Source organism: Fukomys damarensis, unplaced genomic scaffold, assembly GCF_012274545.1.
Source record: "Fukomys damarensis isolate Sample0158 unplaced genomic scaffold, DMR_v1.0_HiC HiC_scaffold_35, whole genome shotgun sequence".
NCBI classification, from domain to species: domain Eukaryota; kingdom Metazoa; phylum Chordata; class Mammalia; order Rodentia; family Bathyergidae; genus Fukomys; species Fukomys damarensis.
The window spans coordinates 537,046-560,448 of NW_022900947.1; the positions used below are offsets into that span (position 1 = coordinate 537,046).

At 61.4% G+C, this 23,403-nt stretch overlaps 1 protein-coding gene across 1 annotated transcript; it reads left to right on the forward strand.

Annotated features, from left to right (window-relative positions):
- Window positions 1-6: 6 nt before the first annotated feature.
- On the forward strand, window positions 7-10,152 carry Fgfrl1 (fibroblast growth factor receptor like 1). Its single transcript, XM_033758895.1, is given in 8 exon segments — window positions 7-36; window positions 6,951-7,117; window positions 7,169-7,274; window positions 8,113-8,193; window positions 8,290-8,571; window positions 8,651-9,004; window positions 9,141-9,479; window positions 9,482-10,152. Coding segments are annotated over 7 exon segments (1,395 nt in total). The 5' UTR covers window positions 7-36; window positions 6,951-6,961; the 3' UTR covers window positions 9,559-10,152.
- The last annotated feature ends 13,251 nt before the right edge of the window (window positions 10,153-23,403 follow it).

A 23,403-nucleotide genomic window follows, 5' to 3' on the forward strand; every position in this document is an offset into this window, starting at 1 on the left:
TGCTGGGGGCGCTCCCACCGGCCGCTGCCGCGCGAGGTGAGTGCTAGCGCCGCCCCTTCCCGCCAGCCCTGACCCCTGCCACAGTGCCTACCTGGTTCGCGCTCCTGCCTCACCAGCCCTCAGCCGGGATTCACCAGCCCACCTCCTGCACCCACTGCTCGCCCATGTAGTACTCTCAACCCACCTGGAATGTACCGCAGCTCACTCCCCCTGGAACCCCTAGCTCACTCAAGATGTACCCCCAACTAACCTCCAATTCTCCCTGCACAGCCTCCCTTCCTATAGCACCCTAGCTCACCCGCGGGGTACTTCCAGCTTAGTCCTGTGTTACGCTCAGCTCACCCCGGGGAGGGGGAGCCCCAGCTCATTCCCGAGGTACCCCCAGTTTTACCCCCTGCTGACTCTCTGCTTGCCCTTAGCTCACCCTTAGGGTCGGGGTCAGTTGGATTGTTGGCCAGTGGGCTCAGGACACACCTGTGGTCTTCACACATTTTCACACATATAACTGTGTGGAGAGTGGCTAGTCACCCTGTGGGTTTGGGGGGACTGGGCTGTTTGTGGCTACAGTGGCCCTGGATGGGTCCTTGGGAACTTACCAGGACCCCATGTGGCCTGGCTGGGGGATGGGAGACACTGGTCGCGACTGTCCTCTGTCTGGGCCTCATCTTGACTCAGCCCTGGGCTCTGGGCTGCCCATCTGGGCTCAGGGGTCCCCAAGCATGAAGGGCCACTGCATGTCAAAGCTGATCTCGGGGCTGATACCTGAGGACCTTGCATGGCCATCCAAGGGGGCGGCCCTTCCCAGTGAGGGGCATCCGTGGCCAATGGGTGGTACGTGCTGGCAGACTCGTGTGCACCATGTTCTAGGGCCAGGCAGGCCCAGTGCTGGCTGCCCAGGGTTAGGCGGGTCCTGGGGTGTGTTGACCACTCAGGATCGCCCTCTGCGTCCACTGGTCCTTCCCCGCTGCCCAGCAGTACACTGAGCCCAACCTGGCCTTATATGGCCACGTTCGGGTGTTGGGCGGCGGGTGGCAGCCCAGGTGGGACTTATGCCACCACAACCCCCCCGCCACCCGCCCAGGCCTGGCTGGCTAGAGGGTGAAGGCTGACCAGTGTGGCCAGGCTGGGCAGCATTCTGGGCACTGTTGCTCAGGCCACGCTGGGTGAGCCCCACTACAGCCAGCGGCCTGGCTCTGACTCCTCTTTTATCTGCTTGGACTCCTCCATCTCTGCACCTGCCTGTTCTCTGGCCACTTGGCCAGGAGGCAGTGGAGGCCTGCTGGTCCCTGGCCAGCCTGGAGGTGACTGGTGGACAGTGTGGCGGGTATGGGCTGCTCTTCATCGAGGGGCCCTAGAGGAGCAGCCCCTGCCCTGTCTACCTGGGCTCTGTGCTGGGGGGCAGAGGGAGCCCTTTCCACAGCAGAGGCCTTATGGCTTACAGTGGAGGTACAGGAATGCGTTTCCTGAGTTGTTCTGACTTCTTCCAGGCCCGGCCTGGACTAGAGGGGCAGGACTATTCCAAGCAGTTCGTGCTCCTCCGGTGAGCAGGCTCTTCCTAGACCCTCTTTGGGCCAAGAGCTGAACGTCATTTGGGCTGTTTTGAAAGACATTTCCCTGAGTTGTCACAGTTTTTGGAATGGGTACCGCTATAAATCCAGATCTTATTTTAAGAGTTCCCCTTTGCCCTACGTTTCACAATCTTGGTGGGTTTGTCCTAAACTGTTTTCAAAAGTTAGGACTTGGCTTCCCCTGTTGTTGCTCACAGTGGGAATTCAAACAGCTCCCAGTGAGATACCTTTCTCAGCGGACAGCTTTGAAGCTTTGAAGCGGCTGAATAGTGCGCCAGTGGGCCTTGTAGCGATGGCCTGAGCAGCCAGCCCACAGTCCCTCCCCTGCCCCCTGGACCCAGCACCCTGCCCAGTACTGTGCCCTAGATGATATGCCCTAGGCACCTGGCTGTGGGTGCTGTAATGGGCAGGAGGCCGAGACAGTGCTGTAGTGCTGTGGGAGGTGATGGTGGGCTGGTGTGTGGTGCTGCCCCGGCCTCCCTGTGTCCATCTCTCCTGGGCAGTGGCTGGCCAGTGTGCACCTGGACGTGTGTTCATGCAGGAGCTGGGCCCAGGCATTTTGAGGTGGGGATGCCAGCAAGCCTCCCTGTTCACGTCTGGGGCCCCCCTCCTGCAAGGAAAATAAATCACTGTCCCCTTGGGGGAGGGGGAGCTTCGAACAAAGTCGTCTTTGGCTGGGCCTGGAAACGAGACCGCAGGCTCCTTTATCCTTTGTGCAGGAATCAATGGGGCTCCAGGCTCTCAAAGTTGCCTTTCAGCCCGCCTGCCCTGCGCCATGGCCCTCGCTAGGGGAAATGTTGGTTTTTCCCCCTTGGAGGCCTCCAGCCTCAGGCCTGCCCGGCCCTGGTGTGGGCTTTGCTGACGATGGTGGGGGCTGTGAGCTGTGGTACCCCACTGCTGGCCACCTGCCCGCCGTGCAGCCGGGCTTGGTGCTTGGCCCATGCTGGCCGTCTCTTCTATGTTCCGTGCTGCAGGTGAGCTCTGGCCTGTCTTGTCCAGGTGACATCCACGTGGGTGGAGGGAAAGGTGTGCCACTGTCCCCAGAGCTCAGTGACACCCTCCCTGCTTCCAGCCACTCTTCCTGGTAAGGTGACTGCTGCTCTGGTCAGGCCTCTGGCTGCAGTTCCAGGGTCCATGGTCAGGGTGGTGGGTGGGGGCTGGCCCAGGTAGGCCCAGCAGAGGCGGTCTCTCGAGGGCAGCAGGTACCTGTGGCGCAGCCTCTACCACCTGGGAGCTGTTGACATCAAAGGGCTTCCCATATGGCAGGATGTACAACTCCATCTTCCCATCTAGAGAGTTGATCACTTGAGACACTTAAATGATGTGTCCAGAACCTCAGAGCAAGTGATAGGCCTCCAGGAGAGGACAGGGATGAAGCTGTGTTGCCCAGGGCTGTCAGAGAATGTGGGCTCCTTATGCAGGGTGCCTCTGAGCCTCTCAGCCCACCTGTGGGTCAGGGCTGCAGTGTGTACAAAATGTGGGCCCTTAGGGCTGGGCAGCTGCACATGTAGCCTCGGGGTCCACAAGCCTGTCCTTGAGAGGGGGTTCCTGGCCAGGCCTGAGGGTGAGCGTCCCTGCAAGGGTGGCCACTCAGCACACGCCTGACTCCTGGCCCAGGGCCTGTGGAGGAGACGTGCCCTCTAGGTGGATGTGGTAGGGGACCAGAATTCTAAGGCTGGTACTTGTGAGGCGTGGCACAGGGGCTTTGGCTTCTGGTGGCCTTGGGAGGCTGTGGTGGTCACCATCCACTGCGGTGGTATGTAAGTGCCCTCGCCCCCCGGGCGGTGGCCCTGTCTGGTGACATTGGCCAGCTGTGTGTGTCCTGGGTGTGTCGAGGAAGAGGCTGTGGGAGTTCGAGGTCCATAGAAGGGCCTTATGTCTGCCCCAGGGAGAGCTGGGTGTGTCCCCAGGAGCCTCCACCTGGCCCCTCACCTGGAGGCTGCTGTTGGGCGAGGGCAGAGCCTGTATTCTCAGCCAGCTTTTAGGGGGTACTCCTTGGTTTCTGTGGCAGCCACCTGTCCCTCAGACCTCCTGGCTCCATAGTAGGTCCCCAAGGTCTGGCTGGTAACCCTGTGCAGCCCTAGGCCTGTGTGCCTAAGAAGCACATGCACTCCTGACACCTGGGGGTCATCCCTGCCCTTCTTCCCCCAGTTGTGGCTTGCTGGGGAGGTGGGTTCCATAGGGCCTGGTCTCCGGAGACTCTTCCTGCAGCTTCCGTCTGGGTGTAGCTTGGGGTCTTGTACCTCCTGCCTATGTCTAGGGCTTATGGGGTGCCTTGGGAAAGGACTCAGCACATGGTCAGCCAGTCATGCTGTCCCAGCTGGACAGTGCCTTGGAATCCTCTTGGGCCAGCTTTCCTTGGCCTCCCCAAGGCCGGCACAGGTGTCTAAGGACTTGGCCACACCTGCCTCCCCACCACGGCCCTTTGAGTCCCTAGGCCCTGTCTTCTCCAGGAGGAGCTGCAGGCCTGTGGCTCCTGGCTGGCTGCCCCCACCCACTGCCAGGCCTACTGCCTGGCTGGAGAATTCTTCCCAGGCCAGAAATTCCAGGCCCCTGCAGTCCGTGTGCGTACTGAGTTGGGCTGCGCCTGCTGGGTGCTTGTTGCACAGTCCCACTCTCGCGGTGCCCAGGCTTGGGACTGCTGTGTGTCTGCACCTGGTCTGGTCATCGGGCAGAGGGTGGCCTGTCCTTCCGATGTGCCTGCTGGGAGCCACTGTCACTTGCCCCCATGAATTCTGTAGAGGCGGGGACACGACTGGCCTGTCCCAGTGGCCCTGGAGACCGGTACTAGCTGGGCCCAGCACCTACAGGTCAGTTCTTGAGCCTGCAGAGCAGCTCTGGAAAGTGGGATTGAGGCTCCTGCGTGCTTCCTGGGACTTGGCCTCGAGGTGTGGACTTTGAGGTGGCCACTGTGCCATCTGCATCCCCAGTGCTGCGCTGGAGCCAGGTCCTATGGGGGGCCCTGTGGGAAAGGAAGAGGGAAAGAGCCCCAAGGTGCTGTCCCCGAGGCTCTGTCGGAGCAGTGAAAACACAGCCTAGCCTCAGTTTACCCCGGCTACTGCCCACCTGGCAGCCATCTGCATCCTGCCTGTGCTGGGCCTTCTCAGGGGCTTGCAGGAGAAGGGCAACTGACAGTATCACCTGAGGGAGGTCCAGGTGGCTGCCACTTCCCTGCCAAGCTTCCCTCCAAGGGCAGTGGGGCCTCAGGTACTGCCTCAGTTTCTTCGCTGGCCAAGTGGGCTCTGTGGCTCTAGGTAGAACAATGGGGGGGCTTGTGTTTCCTGGGCTAAATATAGAGCTGTGGTGGCCGGGCTGCAGCCAAGATCCCTGGGAATCGGGGGCCGGCTTCCTGCTGGGCGGGCCCACATACAGGGCTCTGCAAAGGGCTGGGGTACGGAGGGAGGGCTGGCAGGGTACTGTTTGCTTTAGGATAAGCCTGGCTCCTCTGGATGGGCTTCCACCAGCCTTTCTGCCGCACCATGCAGGCTGGGGCCGTGCTTCCGGCCATCTGGCGGCACGGGTTCTGCCTCTTCTCGGCAGTGGCCACAGGCAGAGGGGTCCCTGCTGCTGTCTGCTGCCATCCTGGGCCCTGCCCCTGCCCAGGCTGGGGTGGACAGTGGTCTGCCTGGGGGGCCTGGGGAACCAGGCTGAGAGGGAGCCTTGGGGGCCATGGGGACCACGGCAGGGTTGGCCACTCCCTGGTGCTGCAGCCTGGGAGGCCTTGTGAGTGGTGGAATTTCAGACAGTGACAGGTGGTGGGCAGGGTCTGCCTGGGTTGGGGCTGGGATCTCGGAGGCTTTGGGAGGGGGCTTGGACTCCATGCCTGTACCAGGTGGGTGCTGGGGCCAGGGACAACTGCATGGACTACCCTGCTGCTGGTGTCTGGGTGGACCATGGGGGAGAAAGGGTCTGGGGAGGAGGCTGTTATGGGAACCTCAGCCTGGAGCTCATGGTGGAGCGGGGCTGGTGAGTAGACAAGGTGATGTTGGTCAGAAAGGCGAGTCCCTGGGCAGCAGGCGAGGGAGTGGAGGAGCCCCTCTCCCAGCCCCCACCCTCACCCCTTACTGTCATCGAAGGAAGGGACCCTGGCTCCTTCAGCAGTGCTGCCATGGTACCTCCTGCCTGGGCTGGCAACTCCTTCGTTTACACAGGGTCCCCAGTCAGTTGGGTGCTTTGAAGTCAGGAGGACGCTGCTGCTGAGGTTTGAGGGTGCTGACAGCTGGTTATGGACCATGCACGCCCTTGGCGCCGTTGCAGTGGTGTCGCTGAGTACCATTTGCGAAGCAGCCTGGGTGCTGTTCCTGGGATGCATCCCACTTGGTAGCGGGTGTGTGGGGTGACCCTGCCTTGGTCCCTGCCCCAGGTCACCTCCTGCCCAGGGTCCCATGCATCGTTGATACCCGAGGGTCTCTGAATCCTCTTCCCAGCCGGTGATAGTACTCACTGCCTGATCTCTTGGTTACCTCTGTCCCTTTGTCCTCCCATTGGTACCTCAGTTGGGGCCAATGGCTGGGAGGACCCAGGCATCTCTCTGCAGAGTGCGGGATGCCCTGGCCTCGGCTCTCCGTCAGGCCACCTGGAGCATGCAGGGCAGGACCACCTCTCCATGCCAGCCCTACCCTGTCCAGACGCTGCCTTTGACCTCAGGGCTGTGGGTCACGGCCCCATGGGGTTCAGCTGCCTGGAGGGCTGGCCATCCTGGGCAGATGGTGTCTGACTAGGGCACCCTCAATGCCCACAGGCTGTCCAGGGGTGGCTGTCCTGTTGCTCAGTCATCTGTGTGCGATGACTGTGAGGTTGCCATCCTTGCAGCCAGGGCTTGTTGGGTCCTGGGTGACAGGGAACATGGGGGTGTGAGGAGGAAAGGTGGTCTCCCTATGGGGACAGGATCTGTGAATACTCATGGTGAGGGAAAGCCAGGAGCTCCTGCCTGCTATCCCTGTCCCTGAGAGCCCTGTCCTCCTTGTCGTGGTGGTTCATGGCCCCTTCTGATGTGGCTGGATATTCTTTCTTTCTTTCTTTTTATTTTTCAATATTGAGGATTGAGCCCAGGACCTTTGCACTGAGCTATGTCCCCAGCCTTATTTTTCATTTTGGGATAAAGTCTCACTAAGTCACTAAGTTTGACTGGTTGGTGTTTGAGGCAGGGTCTCACCGTGTAGCACAGGTTGGCCTCAAATTCATGGTGACCTTCTTGCCTCAGCCTCCCAAGTGTTGAGATCACAGGCGTGTGTCTCCACACCTGCTGGTCTTTTTCTTCATTCACACTGTGCAGGGCCTGTTGGGCCAGGCTGTGTCCCCACCCCCACCTCCCTGGGCAGGTGTGGGGCCGGACAGGAACAGCCCAGGCCTCCCTCCCCACCTGAGTCCTCCAACCTGCAGGCCCCCCGAGGATGGCAGACAAAGTGGCCCCGAGACAGGTGGCTCGGCTGGGCCGCACTGTGCGGCTGCAGTGCCCAGTGGAGGGGGACCCGCCGCCCCTGACCATGTGGACCAAGGACGGCCGCACCATCCACGGCGGCTGGAGCCGCTTCCGTGTGCTCCCGCAGGGGCTGAAGGGGAAGGCAGTGGAGGCGGAGGATGCGGGCATGCTCCCGCAGGGGCTGAAGGTGAAGGCAGTGGAGGCGGAGGATGCGGGCGTGTACGTGTGCAAGGCCACCAACGGCTTCGGCAGTCTCAGTGTCAACTACACCCTTATCGTGATGGGTCAGTGGGGTGCGGTCAGAGGTTGTGTGGGGTGGGGGTGGGGACCTCCTGACGGCCAGCCCCTTCCTGGGCAGGACCAGGCGTGGCGGCTGGGTGGGGGTCCCCCCAGCGTGTGGGCGGCTGTGGGCTTGGCAGGGTGTGCCCGTTGAGCTCAGGTTTCCAGTTCAGAGGGGCCTCTGTTCTCTCCCACCCATAGGCTGTGGCCCTGGGAGGGGACAGGTGGCCCTGGTGACATGCCCTCCCCACGGTGGTACCAGGCATGCCTGCCCCCACCTCCCTGGTGTGGGGCCCAGGCTGACTGCTCAGCCTCAGGGTCCGAGGCATTGGCTTGAGGGCCAGGCCCTTGGCCCCAATTCAGTGGATGTGGCACTGTCCGGACAGGTGGGGGATGTTCCTCGCCACGTCCTCCCCAGCCCGGCCTCCCCTGGGTCATGGAGCGGGAATGCTGCGCCCCCCCACCCCCTCTCCCTGTCCCTGCAGAGGGGCGGTGACTGGGTGGTATGTGAGCCATGTCTGCTTCCTGAGCCCTCGGCCCCTTGATGTGGGCTAGGGTTACTGCAGCTGCCAGCCGCCAGCCCCCTCCTCCGCCCCTCAGACCCCCGGAGCCTGGGCGGGGGGCTGGCCCTGCAGTCTCATCCATGACTGTTGGGGTCACCTGCACTTGGGGATGGGGCTGGCGGGCGGCTCTTGCCCAGCTGTCCCTGGACTCAGCTATGGGAGTGTTGCTGGCCATGCTGCAGTTCCAGGGTTACCCTAGCCGGGGCCACGTGGGGGTCTGGTGAGGGCCTGGGGACCCCTTTCCGTGGGCTCCCTCACCATGGCTCCCCTCTCCCTGCAGATGACCTCAGCCCTGGGAAACAGAGCCCAGGGCCCGGTGGTTCCTTGGGAGACAAGGAGGACCCAGCTGGCCAGCAGTGGGGTGAGCGTAGGGTGGGGGTCCCCCTCCCCGGCCAGGATGGCTGCCATCTCCTGGCACCACACTCTCTTGGCTGACTCAGCGACCCCGTCCCCGCAGCGCGACCCCGCTTCACGCAGCCGTCCAAGATGCGGCGCCGGGTGATCGCCCGGCCTGTGGGCAGCTCTGTGCGGCTCAAGTGTGTGGCCAGTGGGCACCCGCGGCCCGACATCACGTGGATGAAGGACGACCAAGCCCTGACTCGCCCAGAGGCTGCTGAGCATAGGAAGAAGTGGACCCTGAGCCTGAAGAACCTGCAGCCCGAGGACAGCGGCAAATACACGTGCCGCGTGTCAAACCGGGCAGGCGCCATCAACGCCACCTACAAAGTGGACGTGATCCGTGAGTGACAGGGCAGGGCGGGCGGCGGGACTGGGCCCTGGGCTGGGTGCCGCCGGCGACACGTGCGTCCCCGTTGCAGAGCGGACGCGCTCGAAGCCCGTGCTCACCGGCACACATCCGGTGAACACGACGGTGGACTTCGGGGGCACGACGTCCTTCCAGTGCAAGGTGCGCAGTGACGTGAAGCCCGTGATCCAGTGGCTGAAGCGCGTGGAGTATGGTGCTGAGGGCCGCCACAACTCCACCATCGACGTGGGCGGCCAGAAGTTCGTGGTGCTGCCCACGGGTGACGTGTGGTCACGGCCCGATGGCTCCTACCTCAACAAGCTGCTCATCTCGCGTGCCCGCCAGGACGACGCGGGCATGTACATCTGCCTGGGCGCCAACACCATGGGCTACAGCTTCCGCGGTGCCTTCCTCACTGTGCTGCCAGGTGCGTCGTCGGGCTCCTCTGGGGGCCCGTGTGTGGCCCCTGGTGGCCTGGGTGCTATTGTGCCATCCAGATGAGGGCTCGTCCCTGCCTGCGGCGGAGTTCCCTCTCCACCCCATCCCCTTGGTCTCTCTTCCAGACCCCAAACCGCCGGGGCCCCCCGTGGCCCCCTCGTCCTCCACCACCAGCCTGCCTTGGCCTGTGGTCATTGGCATCCCGGCTGGCGCCGTCTTCATCCTGGGTACCGTGCTGCTGTGGCTCTGCCAGGCCAAGAAGAAGCCCTGCGCCCCTGTGGCCGCGCTGCCTGTGCCCAGCCACCGCCCACCAGCCCCATCCCGGGACCGCAGCGGCGACAAGGACTTGCCTGTGCTGGCTGTGGGGCTGTGTGAGGAGCATGCACTGGGCTCGGGTGCAGTGGCCGGCCCCAAGCTCTACCCCAAACTGTACACGGATGTGCACACACACACACACTCACACACGCACTCCCATGTGGAGGGCAAGGTGCACCAGCACCAGCACGTCCACTACCAGTGCTAGACAAAGTGGGCGCGGGATAGGCCAGCGGGCAGATGGGTGGGGAGGCGGCAGATCACACAGATTAGGCCAGGTACACAGACACACTGCCAGGTGGACACACAGACCACTAGACATGGACTCAGACACACACGCACACACACGTGCACACACACACACACACACACACACACACACGCACACTGCACATTACACATGCACATGGACTGAGACACCCTGGGCAAGGCTTGGGCTGTTTGACTTTGCCGTGACATAGTCACGTGAGTGGATGAAGGACTCTCCCCAACTGCTGCCTGTGTCCTGCCCAACCGCCTGGGTGTCCAGGGTCCCCAGCCACACGGGTGGGGAGGTGAAGACCCACCCCCTGCCTCCCCACCCCCACAGAGAGGGGCCTTGATATTTATATTTAAGAATGGAGATAATATTGGTAATGATGGGGGAGGGCTGGGGTCCCAGGGGCTGGCCATCCGAGGGCAGTCATGCTGATGTCCACATCCGGTGGCCAACCCCACTGCCGCCCCTGCCCCCTGTGGCCCTGATCTCTGTGATTTTATAGAGTTTGAGCTGAAGCCTCGTATATTTAATTTATTTTGTTAACAAGAAAGTGCATCTTTTTCCTCGACACAGTTTCTGACGGTCTGGTCCGTGTTGTGCCTGCCATGGGCACACGTGTGTGCTTGTGGTGTTGTGGTTGTGTGCAGATGTATGTGGGTGTGCCGTGCATAAGTACATGTGTGTGAGTCTTGGGGCCTGAGGCCTGGTGTCCCAGGAGGACAGGCTCCCTGGGGTGGCTGGGCTGGCTGACCAAGCTGCCTGTGGGTTAGGGTTCTGCTCTCTCGGCCCACCTTGTGTGGTTTTGGTTACTGTGGCCTCTTACAGCTGAATGGGGCTGGGTTGTGGCCACCTCTGTCCTTGGGGCTCTATCCAGGTTTCTACCTGGCTATCCCTGTGATGGTGAACAGTGGTCCCCACTGTTGGCAGGGAGTTGGGTCATGTTCTCACTGGTGTGTAGGGTCTTTGGCTGTCTCATGGTGGCAGCAGCCTGCATGGTGCCTCACGAAAAGCAGGGCTCAGAAGGTGGGAGTTGGTCTCCCCAGGTAGGGTGTCTACACAGCATAGGACTCTGCTCCAGGGACTCAGGGCCTGGCCTGGGCAGTCGTGCAGCCTGGTGCTGCCTCTAGGTGATGGGGTTGTTTCCGGCTGGCTGGCTAGCCCTGGGGAGTGACCACGGGCAACACAGGGGTCCAGGCAGCCCACAGCTGGGACAACAGATGTTCCCTGGACAGAATGGGCTGTTGAGGCCTGGTTGGGTTTCAGTCAGGCGTGAGTGGGGAAAGTGGAATGTGGGGGGCTGGAGTGGTTGGGCCCCAGGAGCCCCCAAGGCCTTGTGGGTACAGGATCTGAGCTGCTTTCCCAGGAGGCCCTTCTGGCCCAAGGCCAGAGCCACCCTTGATGACATGAGTGCCCTTGTTCCTGCCTGGGCTGGGCAGGAGGGTGGCAGAGCCCTGGGTTTGGGTTCTGAGACCAGGCTGGGCCCTTCCAGGGGTCCCAGGAGTTCTCTGGGTTGGTGGGCCAGCTTCTGAGCACACACTGTGCCTGTGTTGGGTGCCAGGCTAGGCAGCAGGACCTGTGGGACCAAAACACTCTTGTCGGGCCTCACTGGGTACACCAGGGGCCAGGTGTGCACCAGGGGCAGTCCTAGTAGGATGAGGGGGTGGCAGGAGAGGGCCCCACTCCACCACCCTCCACATGGACAAGCCCAGGCCCCAGAGCCCTTGGGCCTCCCAGGAAGGTCAGCAGCCACTAGGCCTCAGGGACAGAGAACACATGCCTGTGTCCCCAGGCTCCCAGCTAGGACCAGGAGGTGACCTCAGAGTGACCCTGGGGGCTTCTGATGGCCGCTCAAGAGGGGACACATCCGGGTGAGGATCTTCATGGGGTATTGGGTGAGGCTGGGCACAGTGCCAGTCTGTCCCGCCCCCCAGCATCCCGGCAGTGATAAGCCGGTCACTTGTGAGGGCCAGGGAACTTGAAAGGGCAGCTGGGCTCTGACACCCTCGGGTGTGACTGCTCCCCTGCCTTCTGGCTTCAAAGGGTGTCCCGAGCCAGCCCGCAGCTGTCTCAGAAGGGCGGGAGTGGGGGAGGACAGCAAGGGGAGGAGACGGACAGCCCTACCCGGCCTGCAGGTCAGAGGGCCTGGCTGGAGGTCAGTCGTGCCCTAGGCCTAGGACAGAGACTCAACCCAGGGGCAGGGACACCCACAGGAGCTTGGCTGCAGGACATGGGGTCCAGTACCAGGAAGGGCCTATGGTGGGATTGGGTGGACACATAAGGTGACTGGGGTGACCTTGCCAGACCCAAGGTGCGGCACTGGCAGAGGCGGTGCAGAGGGAGAGGGTGGCCATCAGGGTGGCGTCTGAGGCCTCCTTGTCCCTGCATGCAGTGGACAGGGATGCGGCAGTGGCTGGACAGGAGGTGAGATACCAGTGCCGACTCCTAGGATCTGGCCGAAGCCACAGCCACAGAAGGGTGTTGACCATTGCCTCCAGCAGTGCTGGGGTGCAGGGGCCAGGCAGAGGGGCCATTGCTGCCCTGGTCGGGTGCCTGCAGCCTGATGCCCCAGAGACAGGAGCTTCCTTGATGCTCACAGCTGAGGCAAGGGGAGAGAGTTTCCCGGCCAGCTCTGTACCAGCTGTGTACAACCCTGCTGGGGGTGCTGCCCAGCAGAATCCCAGGCTCTCCAAGGTCACTGGACAAGAACAGGAGCCCCAGTCTCTTCAGCGTGGTGGGTGACAAGCTGGGCTTGCTGCCCGCCCTGCATTGGTGCACAGTGGGAGGAATGGGGGTGCTCAGGAGCAAGGTGACACCGGCTGCTTCCCTGCCCTTCCCTGCCTTGGATCTGCAGCAGCCCTGGAAGGGCGGGGAGGGGGCAGCTGGGTGGGCCTGGCTGGGCAGTCCCCTGGAGCTGGTGCTCTCAGCCCTGGCCACTGTCCTCAGGACAAGTGAGCTCCAGGACAGTTGACTCCTGTGCCCTGGGTGCTGCCTTTGCCCCAGGCATTGGGAGTGTGCCAGGCTTGGCCCCGGCAGGGACCCGGTCTGTCGAGTCCAGGTGACCATGGGAGAAGCCAGTGTGGCCACAGAGGGCAGACACACGGGGGGCTGGCAGAGCTGGGGTCCAGTCCTCCCACAGTGCCTCTTTGTGGCCTTCCTGGAAAGCCTTGAACTCCTGGGCCAGACAGGTGGGGAGGTGGTAGAGCCCGTGTGGCTGGCCACAGGGCTGTCCCCTTGGGGACTGATGACCCCTGGCCCTCTTACCCCATGCACTCCTGCCCCACTGTCCCCACAGAGCCACCTCAGGCGTCTTCAGCTCCTCACCAAGACCCTCAGACCTGCAGCTTGGGCACAGACTGGGCTGTACCTTCAGGAACTTGGGCCACCCTGGTGACAAAGGGACAGACATGCTGGGCAGGTGGGACCCACCGTCCTGAGTCCACAATTAATAGGTACCCATGTCTCAGGGCCCATCATCTGGGTGGGCAGCGACCCCCCCATCACAGGTCCTGCCACCCCTCTGACATTGCAGGGGCATGGGGAGCCCTGTCCACCTGGCCTGGACCCCCTCCTGCTCTGCTTGGCTTGTGCCTGGAGCAGCTCCCCCCGGGGTGCTCACACAGGGTCTTATGTGACAGGAGCCCAGGCTGAGAGGGGGTGGTCGGTGGCACCAGGCTGCAGAGAGGTGAATTCCTTCTCTGTGCACAGCTCTATTTTTTTTTTTTTCCTCTTTCCAAATGCATCCTCTGAAGCTCCTTCCTGGAGCCCCTCCAAGACCATTGCCCCAGCCCACTGCTCCACAAAGCTCCCTTGATGGTGGTGGTGGGAGCTGCAGCCACAGCCAGCGAGGGCTGTCGGGCAAGGCTAGGCCTGGCCCTGGGCGCTCAGGTGTCCTCTCAGCCTGGTGGGGCTGGGTCAGCGGGGGCCGGGGGCTGCTGCACGGGTTCTTGGGCTATGTGCTTCTGGCTGTGAAGTCAGCACCTGCCCCGCTGGCATCAGAGTCAGCACGTCCCAGTGAGGGGCCCCTGAGAAACAGGCAACTGCTCGGGGTCTATAGCCAGGTAGAGGGGTGCTGTTTGCCATTGGCTGTCTGCCCCTCATGGCCTGGACCGCTGGAACTGTGTTTGCCCTAACTACTCGGCAGATGGACTATGGCGCTGGAGTGTGCACCGGATGTGGCCGTGCTCATGTCTCTCTGGCTCCCCTTGCCTCCCCAAAGCCAACACTGAGCACGGGGACCTCAAATGCCCAGGCATCCCGCAGGTGGGCAGCAGAGTGAATGGGCAGTGGTGGGGGCACAGAATACAGTGGGACCTGCGCTGGTGGGGAATGGACAGGCGTCTGTGAACCACACCCGGCCGGGCACTGGGCAGGGAGAGCCAGGCGGCCTGGCTGTGGCTCCCGGCTTCAGAGGCGCCTGGGAGGAGCCTTGGGCTGGTGCTGCCGACTTTGGAGCCTAGGAGAGTGGGCCAAGGGAGCCCTGCTTGGCTGGAAGTACAGCCGTTGCCCACAGGCCCGGCAGGGGTAGCGGCCAGTCCAGGAGCATCCCAGGCCCAGCTGGAGAGCAGGCCCCAGAGGAGGCACAATCCACCCTTTGTTCCCAAGGCAGCCAGGCCTGCAGGCCAAGAGGAAATGAGAGGAGCACCAGCCAGCAGCCCTCGCCCACCGGGCAGGCCTGGGCCGCTGCAGCCCGGCCCGGCAGAGGCTCAGAGGCTGGGAAGATCCCACCTCTGCCCAAGTCAGCCCTTGTTGGCCTCCAGGGAAGCAAGAAGTCCTGGGGCAGCCCACGCCCTCAGCTGGGTGTGCAGATGGTACAGAATCCAGCACAGGGCAGGGTCAGAGGCTGGGGGTGCCCTAGGTAGACTTAGAGCTGAGTGGCTTTAGGTGAGGTTGCATGGAGAGGCTGTAAGTGCGTGGGCTAGGGTGCTGCTCTGTGCTTGCTTGGGGCCTCTGCGTCCCCACACCAGATGGACAAGTGCCCAGCATGGCAACCCAGTGAGGTCCCACTGGGACCAAAGGGGCTTCCACCCCCTGCATAGCTCCTGTGCAGGCCAGCAGCGTTGGTCATCCTGCGGCATCTGGGGATGCCGGTCCAGGTCGCCTCAAAGCCCACCTATCCAGTTACCAGTAATTGCACACATGAGCTTCTCAGCATGTGCCTGTGTGCACACACGTTGTATGTGCATGCGTGCCTTGTGTCTGCTGTATACAGGTGCCCTGGGCCAGCATGTGCATGTGCAGTCCCATAGGTACAGTGTGCAGGTGTCCACGTGTGCGTGAGCATGGGGTGATGATGGAGGCCCTGTTGTTCCCCTGTCTCCTCTGCACGGGCCTGAGGCAGGAGGACCCACGTTCAGGCCCAGAGTCTCCTTGGCATTCTGGCACTCTTGTGGGTACCTGGGTCCCACACTCACACAGCTGCCCACTGGGGTCTCCTGGGCCAGTCTCTGTAGGAACAGCTGCAGGCTGGATGCCACTCCCGCTTTCCTGTCTCAGGACACATCAGGGCTGAAAGCTGAGATCCAGAGCCCCTGTCCGGGCTGGTCTTATCTCCAGGCTGGGGCCCCCTCCCTGGTGACTCTGCTGGGCAGGGCTGGGCTTTGATTCACTGAGGCCAGGACCCTCAGGCTCCCGCACCTGGCACAGTGGCCCTCAGGGCCAGCCTTAGCCTTTGTGTTGGACCCTTGGGGACAGCCTGGATTTGAAGCCCAGCCAGATGGCCGGGGATGGTCACCTGTTCCAAAGGCTCAGGCACGGCTAGCTCCTAGGGTGGTGCTGCAAACACCAATGGAGCCCTGGATGCTGTGGCCCTACCTTCAGGGCAGAAGTGTGGCCTGTGGCCTGTGGAGTCATTCTCTGGGGCTCCTGGGCCAGAATGGCTCCTAATGCCTAGGACCCTGGGCCCTACCAGGAGGGCATGCACTCTGGGCTGTGTGTGTGTGTGTGTGTGTGCACATGCACGTGCAACAGTTGTACCAACACTGCTCCCCAGTGCTACAAAGACTCCCACCCACACCTCTGGGGCCAGGCCTGGGCCTGCAGGGCCCCCACACCCAAGGAGACCCCATCTGGCATGGCTCCTCCCAGCCACAGCCTCTACACAGAGCTCCCCACATCACCAGCCCGAGACTCAAGCTGCGCCCAGGAGAAGCCCTCAGCCCACCCTCTGCCCAACGTCTGGCCGCCCCAGAGCTGCTAGAACCAAGTGAGCCAGCCAGGCAAGGCACACTGTCAGAGGGGGCTGTGCAGGGCTCGGCCCAGAGGGGAGGAGTCGTTACCTGGGTACCAGGGACTCAGAGACTCAACTCCTGGTGCCCAGTGGTGTCCTCTGTCCTGAAGGACACAGTTTCTATTGGGGAACAGCACTGTGGGCTGGGGTGGGAACAGATGCTGCTGGCTTTGGGAGCCCCTGGCTGTGATGGAACCCCAGCCCTTTCTGGGGAGGTGGGTGTGGCAGGCACCCCGCCCTGCACGGGACCTTCACGATTCTGGCCTGTGCCAGCAGCTGGGCTTCAAAGCAGTACCGTCTTATTTGATTCTCTCCGCACACTCCAAAGTGCTGTGCCCCTGGCTTGCGGAAGTGCCACACCCACCTGAGAGAGGGCTGCAGCAGGCAGCAGCCTTTGTCCTGGGCATTTGCCGGTGCAGTGTGTGGGGGCCACTGGCTCATGGGAGGACAAGTAGCCGCAGGTCCTGGCCTGGTGGGTGCAGGCCTCATCCAGGAAGGGTGCCTGGGGCAAAAGCTGCCCGGTCATGGCATCACCTAGTTCATCTGTGCACAGGGCAGCTCGAGGCCAAAGTGCCCCAGAGTTGGGTTTGGGCGGGCCTCAACCACACATCCACCTGGTCCCGCTCATGGCCTCTGTACCTGGATCCGCTGGAGAACATGGGGCATCTGTAGGGGGTGAGTGTGGTTGGTTCCCTGTGCCCACATCCTTTTCCCTGGAAAGCAAGAGTTGGCCCTGAGCTGTTTGAGAACTACAGATGGACTGACTTCCAGGAGAGTGGAGGGACAGCTGGGGCCTGGGCAGGGGAAGCCAGGAGGGCAGAGTGGACACTCTAGGGCTGGGGGGAGATGCCTGGGCCTGGGGTATCAGACCCCTGGCATGTGAATGGGCACTCGGGCCCAAACTCAGGTCCAAAGAAGTGGCAAAACAGGCCTCTGTGGCCTGGAGCCAGAGGGGCTGTTCCTGAGGAGACCTCTGTCCCAGGTAGTCACCTGTGCGTCCCTCATGGGCAGCCACAGCCATTTTCTCCCTCCACATCCTGTACATCTGTGGCCCCTCACAGGCCCAACTGGACAGAGCCTGGCCAGAGGGAAACAGAGAAGCCAAGAGAACCAGACTTCTGCAAGGCTGTCTGTCCCTGGTACTGAGCTGTGGGACTAGAGCTGTGTATGTTTCCGTGTAAGCACACACACACACACACACACACACACACGCACGCGCGCGCACATGGTGTAGTCATGTCTGTGCATGTGAGCCTTTGTAAATGGATGAACACATGCGTTTGCACTGAGCTTGTGTGTATGAGTGTGCAAGGTGTCCGTGTGTCTGCTCTCAGGAGTGTGTGTAGTATGCTTGCATGACCCTGGTCTCTCCCATAGCACAAGGTCAAGGGGCTCAGGACACAGTACACCCCTCAGACCCAGGAGTCCCAGATGTCTGGGGCACTGCCTATGTGGTGCCCCAGCCGGGTGGGTACACTGGGTGCTCTCTGTGTTGTTCTGGTGCCCCCGGGAGGAGGGTCCCAAGGTTCCTGCCAGGCTTACTGCAGGCATGACCCTGTCACACCAGGCTGCCTGGAGGTGGGTGTCAGGCCCAGGCCCCCAGCCAGCTTGCGGGAGGCAGAGAATGGGAATGCACACTGGGAAACTCAAGCCCCAGCTCCACTGACTGTGCCAGGGTGCAGGGGGGCTGGAAATGGCTCTGAGACTGGATTCTGGGGAAGGTGCAGGACCAGGGTCCCGGGGCAGGAGCTGGGTGACAAATTTCATGGGCACTGTGAGGCCTGGGCTGCTCTGGAGCTGGCAATCTCTTCCTCCTCTTTCCCTGCCTGCCTGGGTCAGATGTGCACCCCGTACCCTCCACACACTAAGCTCTGGGCTGTTGAGGCCAGGCCAGGCCAGGCTGGCTTGAGACTGGTGAGGGTGGTGGCTTTGCGAGAATCCCAGCCATCTGGGTGGAGCCCAGCTCCCCCAGGCGTGAGACCTCCTCCTGCCCTGCAGAGGGGCCTCCCTAGGTGACCCTGGCCCTGGGGGGTCGTGTGAACAGGGCTGTCCTGGCTGTGCCTTTGTACAGCCCCACAATGGCAGAACTTGATGCCACATCTCGCATTACTGGGCCAGCCACACAGAAGCTCACTGAGCCCCTCTCCCCACTGCCCTGATGCAGCTGGCTGGGAGGACTTGGCCTTGCAGAAAGCAGGCATGGGCAGCATGGCTGGTCCCCAGTGCCTACTGCTTTCTCATCATCAGAGGCTGACTTCTCACGGACCTTGCTGGACGGCCCTGCGTCTCTTGCCAGAGTCCAGTGTGAGTAGCAGAATGGAGAAAGCAGACGTACTGAATGAGAGGCCATTGGGAGGGTGCTGTCCCTGTAGGAGGGCAGCTCCAGCCCCGGGCACACACCTTGCTGGAGTGAGCAGGGCCCACCTGCATAGACCCACAGTGGCCCCAACTCGGAGTCAGACGAAGCCACTGGGCAGGAGAGCCCAGCAATTGGCCAGAAAACATCATGGGTTTTTGGGGCAGGGCCAGCTGCCCCTCCCCACATTCTACCATGTCCCAAAGATGACCATGCTTGAGGGGCACCATGCAGCGGCTGGACAGTTTCCATCTCTTGCTTGATGCACACACACACACACACACACACACACACGCACGCACACATCAGCTGGATGCCTGGGCTGAGCAGAGGCATGCAGGCCAGGGGTAACCTGAGGGGTCTGCACACTGGTGCATTGGGATCCTTGATAGACCCTGTGGAGTGGAAGGCCATGGGTGTGTGGCTGTGCCCAACTGGGGCCTCTGTTCTTTGCAACCTAGAAGTGTCTACCCCTGCAGCACCCGAGAGTTCCCAGTTGGCCCTGTGTGACTGCTAGAGCCTGGATAGATGACTTGGGCTGCTCCCTCTTCTTCCCTGGTTACCTGGACTCTCGTAGCGACCCAGCCCCTGCATAGGCTGTACTGACTTACTGCCCACCCAACCAAGGTAGGCCTGGACCTTGGGTGACAGGGCAGGCAGAGCTAGGGCACAAGGCAGGTGGCCCTCTGGCCTCTGCTCTCCTGGGTCCTTCCAGGCTGGACTCTGCAGCTCTCCTCTGCTCCGCTCTCCTACCTGGCTGAGGGCCCCAGGGCTCATGCAGTTAGAACTTAAATCGCCAGTGGACCCAGACTCCTCCTCCCAGCACATCCCTTGAAGTCTAGGCCCTCCTGGTGCCTAGGCTTGAGCAGCCAATGCCTATGCTCAGCAGAATTCAAGGTCACATTTCTTAGAGTTTCTAAGATGGAGAAAAGACATTTCCTGAAGGCAGATTCCTGAGGTTTCTAAAGGTCCGTTGACTCCAATTACCAAATTCTTTCCACCCTCGAGTGCCTGCAGATGTACACTTTGGGTCCCTCGAGAAGAGTGTGCCTCTGGCTGGAGATGCAACAGCTCCAAGGGTGGCAAGAGCCAGCCCTCACCAGCGAGCCAGGGATGCTGCAGCCCAGCCTGGCACTGGTTGGAGTGGGGCCAGGCTTCTGGGCAATCAGCTGAATGCCCCGAGTGGGCTCCATTCTGCAAAGAGACCCAGGTTCCACAGCACTTCTGAGGCCATTCTCCTAAGAATGGTGATGGTGACTAGAACACACTGTGTTTTGGAAAAGGAGGAACTGTGGCCCAGCCCCGTCTCACCCCAGGCTCTCAGGGCATCTACAGCTGCCCCTCAACTCACTGGGGCTCACTCAGGTTTGCCTGCATCACACCCCCCTGAGCACACTGGACCTGCTGCCCCCATCCCAAGCTTAGCCCCATGGCCAGGATGGACCCTCCAGGTCATGGAACCCAGCCACAGCCTGCAGTCCCTATGAGCCTGCGTTTGGAGCAGTGGCCACCTGGCACGAACCTGATCCCTCCCCAGGTACTGAGCAGGCTCCAGGCTCCACCTGTGTCCAGGGAGCCTGGTCTGCCTCACAGGCATACCTGTGGGGCCCCCAACAACCCTGGCCTTGGGGTCACATGGGCTCCGTTTACCTTCTCGGTGGACACTGTGGGGCAGGGCCCAGCGTCAAGCCCAGGACCCCGAGTGCACCCTCTGCAGCTGCCAAGGGCCCCCTCTTGATGGCACCAGGGAGCAGAGCAGGTCTGGGACCGTGAGAACCCCACTGCACCACCCCAAGTCACTCCTTCCAGTGAAGTAAATTAGGTTATAAAGTTTTTTTGTCTTTCAGATATTTTACATGGTGCTAAGGATTGAGTGTAGACCTTACAAGGTACACGCGTCACCACTGAGCTACACTCCTAACCACGGCAAGTCAGTGTTTAGGGAAATGAGGGGAAGTGTAGGGAACCCCTGGAAGGCACTAAGGGAGCATCGCCGCAGTGCCAGTGACCCCAAGCTCTCCAAACGGTCGTGTGGGTGCCGCTCACCATGCCGCTTGCAGCGGGCTGTGTCACCACACCTGCACCGATCCCACCTGGGGTCTCTCCTACCCTCGTATCCAGGCAGATGCTGTGCCCACCCGTGTCAGCTCTGTGTGTTCCTAGGTTTGTGGGGGAGGTCACTCTTGAAACCAGTGGGCTTCAGGGCCTTGGGTTCTTCTCAGTACCTGGAGTGGCCTGGACAACCCACGGTGGGTCCAGGTGGCTGGCTTAGAGGGGGACATGTGGCACTGTGTGGCCTGCCAGAGCCTGGGACCCCGACACAGTGTAAAGAAACCTGGAGCCAGGCGTCCTGTCGGTACTGTGTAGACACAATGCCTACGGGATCATTGCCAGAGGGGGCACCAGAGCCTGCACTCTCCTACAGGCCTGTGCCCACCTGCCTCTGGCCACCTGGAAATGGTGAGAAATGGGTCTGTCTGGTCACACACACAGCCCAGCCGTGGGAATGTGCAGAGGCCTCTCCCAGAGCACAGCTCCCCACTGGACTGTCCTCCAGTCCATGAGCACTGCCCTCATCCTTGGGCCTGCACAGGGGCCATGAAATCGGCAGCCACTGATGGTTCAGAAAGAACTGTGTGGGCATAGTGTTGTACCAGAGTGTGAGTACGCAAGCCCAGAGGTGATGCAGAGGCACAAAGCACCCACTGCAGTGCAGCTGGGGCTCAGCGTCTGGCTTCTCCCACCCACCCTGGTGCCGCACACTTTCTGCATGTTTGATGCTCCCAGAAGACTTGAAGATCACATTAGACACGTGGACACGGTGGGTGGACACAGTGGGGCTCCCTGGGCAGCGCTGGGCTGCCTCACGGGCTTGGGCGCCCTCCTGGGCTTCGAGGACAGATTAGCCAAGAACCTCAAGGGAGGGCCTGGAGGGCACTGTGGGGACAGTGTGAGGCTGCAGGGCCACCTCCAGGGCCTCCTCCCCTCTGTCCCTCCCTGCCATCCCCACCCATTGTCAGCACCAGTGAGCTGGAGTAGAGGCCTGGATTTACCACCTAAGAATTTTAGGAATTTCCTCTTAGTCTGAAAAGAAAACCTGTTCAAAACCTCTCTTCATACTTACAGTTGCTCAGGTTTGAAGAAATTTCTGTCCTGTCTAAAATGGCTGTGGTGTCACAGGGCTGCTCATGTCCTTGGGGGCAGGGGCTCAGTCTTTTGGGGCCTGGGTGGGTGGTGCCAGGGTGCTCCCCAGGGAGCTGCTGGCCAGCCCAGGGGACACTTCTGCCTCCCACAGGTGGCAGAGGGGTTTCTGGATCCATCTCCAGGTTGTCTGGGGGATCTAGAGTTTTCTGGAATGTTCTTCCAATCAAACGTACCATGGGGGCTGTCGGGGGCAGCTGCGGGGTCGCTGTGTCCCCTCCTCCCACGCCTTCCTCATGCTTCTGTCCCTGATGCCAGGCCGCAGGCAGGGTAGCCCCACCCAGGCGTGGCGCTGCAGAGGAAAAGCGCCAGGTCCACGGCGCCGATCCTGTTAGGTTAATGGCCGTGTCGCCCCAGCGGCGCTGTCAATGGTCTGCTCTGTGTGCTTGGGGGAAAATATGCTTAGCTGTCTATGCTTTCACTTATAAAAAGCACAGTTAGCAACTGTAAATTAATACTTCACTTTACACTCTTCATGGAAAGTTTAAAGTTGAAAACGAAATTTCTGCCACATGGCAGGCAATTTCCACTCAGAGATGGGAGCCAAGAGAGCACTGGGGAGTGTGCCTGGCGGGTGACAGCTGCTGGACAGAGCCACGTGAGGAGGGACCCGGGACGGGGCCTGAGGTGGAGGTCGAGAGGCTCTGTGGAGAGGGTCAGCATTCTTCCAGCAGGACCTGGGCCTCCGGGACAGAGGTGAGGAGGTAAGGAAGAGCAGAGGAGGGTGGCCAGACGAACGTCCAGACAGTCTGCTGCCAGGAGAATGTAGAGGAGGGGCTGTGGCCCTGGACGCAGCGAGGTCTGCGCTATGCATGGGCGCACTTGGCTGCGGCATGCGTGTGGGGAGGACCAGTCCTTGCAGGGCACGTGGCCTTCTCCTGAGACAGGGCACTCGCAGGGTACCTGCTTGTGTTAGGCATGGAAGGACTGGGTGTGGAGTACAGTCCTGGGCATGGGTGGAGGATCCAGGTTCATGTTCAAGCTCTCAGAGACTTCCTGGTGACAGATTTGACTAGAACACCTGTATATGTCATGTAATGGTGAATAAAATTAGACAGCAGCTCCCTGGGGAGGAGGTCCACGTGGCAGGAGCCATGCGTGCTGGGCACTGCCCTGGGCCCACTGCCCTGTGTGGTATCCAAGGTCTCTTCCCTCATCCCCAGGCCCGTGCCCCACCCAAGCTGGTCGGCCCAGCAGCCCTGACCCTCAGGCTTCATTCTGGGAACTCTACTGGCATCCCTCAAACCAGTCCTTCCCAGCACAGGTGCGGCCTGCTGCTCAGCCCTCCCAAGGCCAGAAGAAGTTGATTTCCTCCCTTAGCCATGGGACTTGCACAGGTATGCACAGGTGAAAATGAGGCGTTAAATGGGAACCAGCTGGTAGATGAGGGGTCGGTTAAGGCCCTCCTGGGTGCATCAGCTTAGTGGATGAGGGCTGAGGTACAAACAGCAGGGATGGACCCACTGTGAAAAACAGAATGGGAGGCTGCCCCTTGGGAAGCCTGCCAGGTCGGATCGCAGTGTCTGCTGTGGGCCGGCACCCAGTTCCTGAAGGCAGCAGAGGCCTGCTGGTGTGGATTCCGGCCCTGACAGTGCCAGTGCCCTGCAGAGGGCGCTCTGCCTGGCCTACTCCCCTTGCAGTGTCATGGAGGGCACGCTGCCCACCTGGGGAGCCTAGACTGGCCTCACTGCTGGGGTTCTCTGCAGTTCCTGCGGCTGCTCCAGGCTTGCACAGAGCAGCACTGAACAATCAGTCAGCTGTTCTTCCAGAGAGGGATCTGCTGCAGCGCCCTCTAGAGCACCAGGGCCCAGCACAGCAGCGCCAATTCCCCTCCGGCCAAACGAGGCCCATGTAAGAGACACAAACCTGGCTTCCAGACATCACTGCAGATTTTAGCTATTTGCCAAGCAGCAATGAAATTAAACTTTTTAACCACACAAAATGACCATTTTACCGTTCCATTTGCAAAGAGCGGAACTATTGGTAGCAAACATCCTGAAGGAAATGCTGTTTGCTCTGTTCGGGCAAGAA